Source organism: Trematomus bernacchii, unplaced genomic scaffold, assembly GCF_902827165.1.
Source record: "Trematomus bernacchii unplaced genomic scaffold, fTreBer1.1, whole genome shotgun sequence".
Lineage (NCBI taxonomy): Eukaryota > Metazoa > Chordata > Actinopteri > Perciformes > Nototheniidae > Trematomus > Trematomus bernacchii.
In genome coordinates this window covers 204,833-216,021 of record NW_022987688.1, presented here as the reverse complement: position 1 = coordinate 216,021, position 11,189 = coordinate 204,833, and the positions used below count along the sequence as shown (strand labels likewise).

General features: G+C 42.7%; 1 protein-coding gene across 1 annotated transcript in view; it reads right to left on the bottom strand.

Moving 5' to 3' along the window:
- Window positions 1-8,851, bottom strand: part of phf21b (PHD finger protein 21B) — a 24,072-nt gene extending 15,221 nt beyond the window's left edge. The window contains 1 exon segment of the mRNA XM_034137066.1: window positions 8,690-8,851. Within this exon segment, the coding sequence (XP_033992957.1) occupies window positions 8,690-8,851 (162 nt within the window).
- Between the last annotated feature and the right edge of the window lie 2,338 nt (window positions 8,852-11,189).

Genomic DNA, 11,189 nt, shown 5'->3' with positions numbered 1-11,189 from the left:
GCAGACGCTCCGGTCTCTCTCTCCTCTGACCCTCGCTGAGCAGACGCTCCGGTCTCTCTCTCTCTGACCCTCGCTGTGAGCAGACGCTCCGGTCTCTCTCTCTCTGACCCTCGCTGTGAGCAGACGCTCCGGTCCTCTCTCTCTGACCCTCGCTGTGAGCAGACGCTCCGGTCTCTCTCTCTCTGCCCTCGCTGTGAGCAGACGCTCCGGTCTCTCTCTCTGACCCTCGCTGTGAGCAGACGCTCCGGTCTCTCTCTCTCTGACCCTCGCTGTGAGCAGACGCTCCGTCTCTCTCTCTGACCCTCGCTGTGAGCAGACGCTGTCTCTCTCTCTCTCTCTGACCCTCGCTGTGAGCAGACGCTGTGGTCTCTCTCTCTCTCTGACCCTCGCTGTGAGCAGACGCTTCCGGTCTCTCTCCTCTCTCTGACCCTCGCTGTGAGCAGACGTTCCGGTCTCTCTCTCTCTGAACCCTCGCTGTGAGCAGACGCTCCGGTCTCTCTCTCCTGACCCTCGCTGTGAGCAGCACGCTCCGGTCTCTCTCTCTATGACCCTCGCAGTGAGCAGACGCTGTGGTTCTCTCTCTTCTCATCTGACCCTCGCAGTGAGCAGACGCTCCGGTCTCTCTCTCTCTCTGACCCTCGCTGTGAGCAGACGCTCCGGTCTCTCTCTCTGGACCCTCGCTGTGAGCAGACGCTCCGGTCTCTCTCTCCCTCTGGACCCTCGCTGTGTTTACAGGACTCCAGCTGCTGCTGAACGTGACCAAATATTAAATTATGGCAGAAGAAGAATGCATAATTTCGTACGGGAATGTGTTTTAGGGCCACATAATATAATCCGATATCCACCGTCATAAACCCATCTTTATAATCATGTACCTAAACTGACCAAAGTTTGTATTTAAACTAGGGCTGTCAAGTTAACCGCTTAATAACGCATTAACAGCAACAAAAAATTAACGCCACTAATTATTTTAAACGTGCTAATCGCAAATACACATGCGTTAATCACGCATGTGTATTTGTCCTCGGCCCGCCCCGTAGCTTCAGAGCCCAAGGCTTGACGTTGTTGTTGTTGTTGTTGGTTGGATGGTGGGAGATTCTAGCGAGAGATATGGATACAAGAAAAGGTGTTTTAAACAGCAAGCCAAGCACCCAGCCGACTGCCCCGCTCCTGCCGCTCGCTTGCAGCAGACCACGCTTGAAAGTTCTCCGGGGAGACGCCTGGACAGCAGCGATAGCTAAATGGGGGGCGACAGCTTAACATCGTGGGAGGATTTAAACTACAAAAAAACGACATTAAAAACTACAAAAACAAATTTCCCTAAAATCCCCATTTATTTTATCTGGTACTACAACTCCCCACAATCCTTAGCAGCAAACGACATAAAAGCATCTCATACAAGCATCTCCCATCTCTCTCCCCCCCCCCAACACACACACATCCCCACCTTCGATGCATTCATGTGCAGTCAAAGAAAATCCGTTTTTTCCAACTCCAGCCTATAAACCATCACTCAGTGCGACCTTGCCTTGGAAGAACAAATTAAAGTCAATTTATTACGCCGTGCTCAAGGACACACACACACACACACACACACACACTTTATCTGCTTTAGAAGAGGTGTGTGTGTGTGTGTGTGTGTGTGTGTTGTGTGTGAGATCAGGAGGTAAAATACCAAAAGAATACTACAATTATTTCAAATATTGTCAAAGAAAATCTGCAAAAAAAAAAATCTACGCGCAAAAAACTCTGAAAAAAAGCGTGTTTTGTTTTTTAAATGAACCTTATCGCTTTCATTTCAAAACGCTTCGAGCAACTTCATCAAAGCTCTTTTATAGTGGCTTTAATTCAGATATAAACCCCCACAGAGGCCTTGGATCCTCTGCTGCTGTCTTTACAGAAGAAGCTTCAGAGACTCTGATTTAACCAGATCTGAAAAACAAAAGCAGCGTGATGCATTCAAGGACATATCTGCAGGCCTGTGAATGTGGCTATTCAAAGACTGCTTTTGTTAAATCATCTTAAAGCTCTCTGTTTTCCTGCCCGGTTACCAGGCAACTCCGACTGAGGCCTCATCTGGCAGAAATGAAACGTCCTTGTGGAAAAACGTGAACAAATAATGAATAATGTGTTGATTTGACAACAAATGATACGTTTCCTGTGATTATAAAATCATTAATTAACGAGAAGAAATGTTAAAAAAAAAAAATAGAAGAATAGTGACTTTAATCTCAAGAGAATGAGTTTTTCTTCTGGTAAAATTCATATTTAAATGTAAAAGCAAAAAACTGACACAGTTGGAAAGAAATACAGAAAATTCTGCGATTATAAATCTGTTTTGTCAGGATTTTGCAAAAAAAAACAAATCATCACCCTCTTTACACAGAGAGAGGCCAACAACACACACACACACACACGAGCACACACACACACACACACACACACAACACACACACACTACACACACACACACACACACACACACACACATCACACACACACACACACACACATCACACACACACACACACACACATCACACACACACACACACACACACACACACACACACACACACACACACACACACACACACACACACACACACACACACACACACACACACACACACACACACTCACTCCTGGCTGCTAAACACAGAGAGAGAGGTAGGTGTGTGTGTGTAGGTTATTTAACATCCTGCAAACTGAACCCAGAGATATTTAACTTAAAAAACCTCTATAAACTAAATGCATAATAAACAGTAATAATCCACTTATATTCACATTAACACGCAGCGATGCTCACTCTCGTGAACTTTAAAGGGTTATTCCGTACATTTTTTATTTTAAATCGCTCACAGGATCCTGACGAGTACCTGAACGCCTCATTCTGACGTCTCTCTGACTCACAGGGCAGCGAGGCCCGCCGGAGAAACACTGACGGTATTTGTAGGTTGTTAGTGTCACACACACACACACACACACACACACACACACACACACACACACACACACACACACACACACACACACACACACACACACACACACACACACACACACACACACACACACACACACACACACACACACACACACACACACACCACACACACACAACACACACACACACACACACACACACACACACACACACACACACACACACACACCACACACACACACACACACACACACACACACACACACACACACACACACAGCTCCTTAACCGAACATCAGGACTATAAAACCAGAAATATCAATAAAATGTCCACGTATCAGACGGTCCTTGAACGCATCATGTGTGCCAAACGCTTCCAACAACAATTCTACAAATCTGTCAGATCCTGAACCCTCTGAACTATAATTAATAAAATCACCAAAATTACACCATTGACCACATCCAGGAATTATTCAAACAGAAAAAATGGACAGATTATCAGCTTTCCAACTGACCTTGAATGCATCATGTGTGCCAAACGCTTCAACCAGGAAAAATAATAACTTTTAAATATATATAAGTATATTAATCTGCAGAATGATCTCCGATACTGTCGGTACATTTAGGTAACCCTCTGAAGTGTACAACTTCCCAGTGGTACTCAAACGCATCATGTGTGACATAAGCTAGGAAAAACAACAAACTAAAACGTAATATTTCATCAAAACAAACCTTTTTTCGTGTCTAAGTAACGCTTGTAAGAACGTGGAACTTGTCGTCCACAGAGGGAACATTTATTATAACTATTAATAAACTAAATTCTTCTTGTTTCCTTGATATTTACAGCCATCAGACTCGCTTGCTCCGGCGTTATTTACCGTCTCTTCTCGGCTGACATTAACGGCTCTGTGTTCAATAAGAGAGGAACGACCTCAGTGACCTTCAGCAGAGGAGACACCAAACAGAGGGGCTGATGGGAAATATGCGAGGAACGTAAATATATATATATATCTTTAGTATGGCTGCTCGATTATGGCAAAAATCATAATCATGATTATTTGGGTCAATAATTGATATCACGATTATTAAATACGATTATTCATTGACTTTGAAAACATCCATTTATTGAACTTTTAAATACAAATAATAATTTGAACAGTATCTTTTTAACTGTTGATTACCCTGAACGTATAATTCAACTGAAAAACCAATACAAAAATAAATGATATCAAAATAATAAATACCAATAAACAAGATCAACAAATATTTTGGAGCGCACTTCCACAAGCTACTAATCATATGTAAATATGATAAATACAAATAAATGAGACCAAAATAAATTAGATCAAATATGTTGCAAAGCAAAATAATAGTTTTTTTCGATTATGTTGTTTTCGTAATTGTGGCAGGCCAAAATCGTAATTGCGATTTAAATACGATTAATTGCACAGCCCTACTCTTTAGTTTTAGAGCCGTTATAACACTTATTAGCAGAATCTGAGAAGGTATTCTGTCAATAAGGTCATTTTCTGTCCCTTTTTATCATATTCTCCGTCTTTCTGGGGGTTTTGCACCTTGTTGTTGTTGTTGTTGTTGTTGTGTGTCTCCTTGTAGATGTATTCTGTCTTTTCATTGTTTATAGTCAGTTTGTCTCTAAAGGCTTTTTCAGACTCCTGTGTCACAGCTCTCTGCCTCTACCTCTTAGTCTTTGAACGATGTGTTGCGTTCAGGTACTCTGCAGACACATAGGCCTGACGCTAGGGCTGTGCAATTAATCGTATTTTAATCGCAATTACGATTTTGGCCTGCCACAATTACGAAAACAACATAATCGAAAAAAACTATTATTTAGCTTTGCTAGGTTGTGACACTGCAACATATTTGATCTAATTAATTTTGGTCTCATTTATTTGTATTTATCATATTTATATATGTTTAGTAGCTTGTTGAAGTGCGCTCCAAAATATGTGTTGATCTTGTTTATTGGTATTTATTATTTTGATATTATTTATTTAAATGTAAATATATATTTATCATTTATTTTATTTATTTTTGTATTGGTTTTTCAGTTGAATTATACCTTCAGCGTAATCAACAGTTAAAAAGATACTGTTCAAATTATTATTATTATTTGTTTTAAAGTTCAATAAATGGATGTTTTCAAAGTCAATGAATAATCGTATTTAATAATCGTGATATCAATTATTGACCCAAATAATCGTGATTATGATTTTTGCCATAATCGAGCAGCCCTACCTGACGCTAGATGTTAGTGGTGGTTTTCTGTCAATTAGTAGCTTCATTCTGTCTTTGAGGTGATCCTGATTTGGTCTCTTTTTGCATCAGTTTAAAGTCGGTTTGTGTCCCATGCTGTAACTAATGAAAGCCAGTACGTTGTCAGACTCCTGTTGATCCTCTCCTCTGAGTTTTCTTCATGGCTCGTGTGAGAAACACTTATCAGCTCTTTGTCTTTCAGAAAGAGAGGAATGCTTTTGTGTTTCTGCAGGCAGCTGCTTCCTCTCTCATTCACCTCTCTGATGAGTGTGGTGTGTGTGTGTGTGTGTGTGTGGGTGTGTGTGTGTGTGTGTGTGTGTGTGTGTGTGTGTGTGTGTGTGTGCCTTTTCGAGGAACAAACAATAGACTCTGAGCGACACACACATCAGCAGAAAGAGGTCAATTATGGAGAAGGACTAACAAAGAGCAGAAACCCAGAGTGTGAGTGAGTGAGTGTGTGTGTGTGTGTGTGTGTGTGTGTGTGTGTGTGTGTGTGTGTGTGTGTGTGTGTGTGTGTGCGTGTGTGTGCGTGAGTGCGTGTGAGTGTGAGAGTGTGAGTGTGAGCATGAGAGTGTGTACGTGTGTGTGTGTGAGTGAGTGAGTGTGTGCGAGTGTGAGTGTGTGAGTGTGTGAGTGTGTGCGAGTGTGAGTGTGTGAGTGTGTGAGTGTGTGCGAGTGTGAGTGTGTGAGTGAGTGAGTGTGTGCGAGTGTGAGTGTGTGAGTGTGTGAGTGTGTGCGAGTGTGAGTGTGTGAGTGTGTGAGAGTGTGTGTGTGTGTGTGTGTGAGTGAGTGAGTGTCTGCGAGTGTGAGTGTGTGAGTGTGTGAGAGTGTGTGTGTGTGTGTGTGTGAGTGAGTGAGTGTGTGAGTGTGTGAGTGTGTGTGTGTGGTGTGTGTGTGTGTGTGAGTGAGTGAGTGTGTACGTGTGTGTGTGTGTGAGTGTGTGTGTGATTAGTCTTTGTTATGGAAATGCAGTCTGAGATGGAATATTGCTGCAGAGACCCTCAAAGTGTATTCACTCTCTCCAGCGTCCCACTCGCTGCATGGTCATTTTCTGAAGTCTTTTTGTCACTTTTTATGTCTTGTTTTGGTCTTTTGTTGTTTCTCGTTTCGATGTCTTTTAGCATCTCTTGTTGTCATTCATAGAAACTGCTTTTGGTCACTTTCAGCGTCTCTTTTGAGTCTGATTGTGGTGTTTTTTAGCATCTATTTTGGTCATTTATAGAACCTTGTTTTGGTCTTTCTGAGTCACTTTTAGCGTCTCTTTTGGTCATTTAAGTGTCTGATAGTGGCTCCTTTTAGCGTCTCTTTTCGCATCTCTTTTGGTCACTTTTAGAGTCTCTTTTCCCGCCCTCCTGTTCTCACATCGTACTGAAGCTTTAAATAAGTAGTTCTGGATCAAAACAGAGCTGCAGAGAAATGTCCTTTTCGTCCTGAATTTCTTCCCAAAAGCTCGTTTCCTCCCCGTATATTCACACTCTTCTTTCCACACCAGCGTCCCACAATGCCTTGCTTCTGTGCATGCATTATTAAGTCTCTTAGAGTAGCTTCCTCTAAGAGGGGGAAGTCGGCCTCGGTGTTCAACAGGGCCGACTTCAAACACGCTTTGAAAACCGGTTCAATCTGATCTCAGGGTTACAACACAAACAGAAACATGACAATCTGCAGAGGACACACGTCTTTAAAGGATGCATCTCTGCTGGTTTTCATCCTCATTGCTCTAAGTGAAGGCTATCTTATTATAGTGGCGTGTTCATGGCACCAATCATTCCTTAAGGCAGAGTTCCCGTTAGCCGGTAATTACCGGACAATGACCGGTAAAATATGCTGAAGTCCGGCAAATCTAAATCTCTCCGGTCAAAATGTCCGGTCAAAATAATTTTCCCTTAGCGCAATACCGCATCAGTTGCGCCACTTATGTGACAGACAAGAATAGTATGTGACAGACAAAAGAGTATGTGACAGACAAAAATTGTCAATTCTAATGTCTAACACTTAATGTGGAGAAAGAGATGTCCTGTATGGGTTGATTGTGCGTTGATCTGTTGGTAATGCCTCGGGGTTCCGGTGGGCATGTAAACAAATGCATAATGCTGCGCTATACTTTGTGGCCTCATCCGGTTGCATAGCGACGCTTATTGTTTAGGTGTCTTTTAACAAGCAGGTAGTCATATCATTAGCTAGAACTAGCTAGATCTGATCGATATGGACATAAATGCGAGTAAAGTCTAATCTGACAGGAGAGAGAGATCGGCTGCTGCTGACGAGTCGACACGCAGCTCTGCATGATCCCCTGCAGCGGCGAGCAGAGCAAAACACACTTCAGGTTAGAAAATCACACGTAGCTATTTTAATTACCTCTCAAACTACCTAAACTAGTTATAGATATGTTTAGTTTTACTGTCGGGTCACTCATTACTGGATCCGCGAGCTGCATGATACTGACGGGCTGTCAGGAGAAGGAGAGAGCGCTCCGTTTATTATTCCCGCGTTTTTGTAAATTACTGTACACTTTTGAATAATGTAGTTAATCTACTATAATTAGTTTGTTTAATGTCGAATCATATCAATTTGTTTTAAAGCTCAATAAATAACAAAGAAGACCTTTAACCGGCACTTATCTAATTTTGTCCGGAAGATTTCAACTTTAACGGACATGTTGACCGGCAAAAAAATATTCTAACGGGAACTCTGCCTTAAGGATGAAACCCCTCTGCTAAAGAGACATATCAGGACAGACAACAACAAGAGAGGCTAAAGGACAACATCTGCAGAAAGCCAGCTGCGCAGAGAAGACAGGATGATATCACAAAGACTAGGGCTGCGCGATTATGGCAAAAATCATAATCACGATTATTTTGGTCAATAATTGATATCACGATTATTAAAAACGATTATCCATTTACTTTGAAAACATCCATATATTGAAAAAAAAATGTGAACAGTATGTTTTTAACAGTTGATTACCCTGAACTTTAAGTTTAATTCAACTGAAAAACCAATAAAAAAAATTACTTTTTTTTTTTTTTTTTAATAAAAATAATAATCGTTTTATTTCGATTACATTGTTTTCGTAATCGTTGCAAGCCAAAATCGTAATCGAGATTAAAATACGATTAATTGCACAGCCCTAACAAAGACCCTGACAACCAGAAAGACCCTGACAACCAGAAAGACCCTGACAACCAGAAAGACCTCGGACACAAAGCAACTCAAAACAGACCAATTAGGAGCAACTGCTGCAACACGACTCATCCCTCTCCCAGCACGTTGCCGCTCCTATAACCTCACGTCCCTTAAAATAAAAGCACCATTTTAGGTACATTTTCATAAATATAGTGTCGTTTTGAGTCCCTTTGTGTCATTTAACACTTTCAAGATCGTTTCGTGTCTCTTTTCCAGATTTGTGTGCATTTCTCTGTCTTTATTTGGTTTGCATCTGAACTCTGCGTCTGGGCTCACTTTCTCTCACCTGTCCATTTGCACCTGCTGGGTTCTTTATCTGCCTCTTTTTGTTCCTTTGAATCCCAACAATCATCATCATCATCCTCATCATCCTCATCATAGTCAACTTCATCATCCTCCTCATCATAGTCAACTTCATCATCCTCCTCATCATCATCAACTTCATCATCCTCAGTAAAACCCAGACGGAGAGATTTGATGAAGGATCCTCCACCGGGGTTAGGATGAACTTTAGAAATATCAGACGTGTGTGTGTGTGTGTGTGTGTGTGTGTGTATATGTGTGTGTGTGCTCACTGAGGAAGTCCTGGATGTGTGTGTAGACGTTGAAGGTGAGCAGAGGTTCTGGAAGTGTGTGTGTGTGTGTGTGTGTGTGTGTGTGTGTGTGTGTGTGGGAGAAAACACACCGATGTGAAACGGCAACAATTGCATTTGTCTCTGCGTGAAATCTAGCGCAGCAGAAATCTCTCAGAAACAAAAACACACACACACACACACTGTGTCTCCCCCCCACACACACACACTTTATCTCTCCCCCCCACACACACTTTGTCTCCCCCCCACACACACACACTTTGTCTCCCCCCCACACACACACACTGTGTCTCTCCCCCCCAAACACACACTTTGTCTCTTCCCCCCCCCCCCCCCCCCCCCCCCCACACACACACACACTTTGTCTCTCCCCCCCCCCCCCCCCACACACACTTTATCTCTCCCCCCCACACACACACACACACACACACACAGGAGAGCTTTCTGAATCAGCAGACTTCACGCCGCTCGGAGCAGGATAATCCGGCTCTCTGGAGGAAGTCGTTGTTTTGTTCACTTAGCGTCTCCTTCATTAAATGTCCCTGTTTGGTTGTTCTGTGTCTCTTTATGGTCACATGTGGTCTTTCAGCTAATTAAAATACCTTTTGGATCATTTCACGTCCCTTTTCAGTCATTTTGTGTCTCTTTCAGTCATTAAGTCCCCATTTGTTCATGTTGAGTCCTTTACAGACTAAAGGAGTCCCTTTAAAGTCGGTTTGTGTATTTCTCCGTCAGTTCAAGTCTCTTTCTGGTCCCTCTGTGTCCCTCTGCTGTCCCAGGAGTTTGATGCAGAACAGAGCATGATGTCTTGTGATTTCCTACAGAGAGTTCTGGTGTTTCAGAGGAAGGATCTCAGACGTACTGCTCTCTCTCTCTCTCTCTCTCTCAGAAACTCAGCCGTCAGCAGCTTCATGTTTTCTGCAGCGTCAGCACTTTGAGAGGAGCTGAGATCAGAGTCAGAGAGAGAGGAGCTAACAGCTGCTAACTGTTAGCATCAGGCTAACAACACACACTGCTACCTGTTAGCACGATGCTAACAACACACACTGAGAACACACACTAACAACACACACTGCTAGCTGTTAGAACAATGCTAACAACACACACTAACAACACGCACTGCTACCTGTTAGCATGATGCTAACAACACACACTAACAACACACACTGCTACCTGTTAGAACAATGCTAACAACACACACTAACAACACACACTGCTACCTGTTAGAACGATGCTAACAACACACACTGCTACTTGTTAGCACGATGCTAACAACACACACTGAGAACACACACTAACAACACGCACTGCTACCTGTTAGAACAATGCTAACAACACACACTGCTACCTGTTAGCACGATGCTAACAACACACACTAACAACACGCACTGCTACCTGTTAGAACAATGCTAACAACACACACTAACAACACACACTGCTACCTGTTAGCACGATGCTAACAACACACACTAACAACACGCACTGCTACCTGTTAGAACAATGCTAACAACACACACTAACAACACACACTGCTACCTGTTAGCATGATGCTAACAACACACACTAACAACACGCACTGCTACCTGTTAGAACAATGCTAACAACACACACTAACAACACGCACTGCTACCTGTTAGCATGATGCTAACAACACACACTAACAACACACACTGCTACCTGTTAGAACAATGCTAACAACACACACTAACAACACACACTGCTACCTGTTAGAACGATGCTAACAACACACACTGCTACCTGTTAGCACGATGCTAACAACACACACTAACAACACACACTGCTACCTGTTAGAACGATGCTAACAACACACACTAACAACACACACTGCTACCTGTTAGAACGATGCTAACAACACACACTAACAACACACACTGCTACCTGTTAGCACGATACTGACAACACACAATGACAACACACACTGCTACCTGTTAGAACGATGCTAACAACACACACTGCTACCTGTTAGAACGATGCTAACAACACACACTGCTACCTGTTAGCACGATGCTAACAACACACAATGACAACACACACTGACAACACACACTGCTACCTGTTAGCCTGATGCTAACAACACACACTGACAACACACACTGCTACCTGTTAGCACGATGCTAACAACACACAATGACAACACACACTGACAACACACACTACTACCTGTTAGCCTGA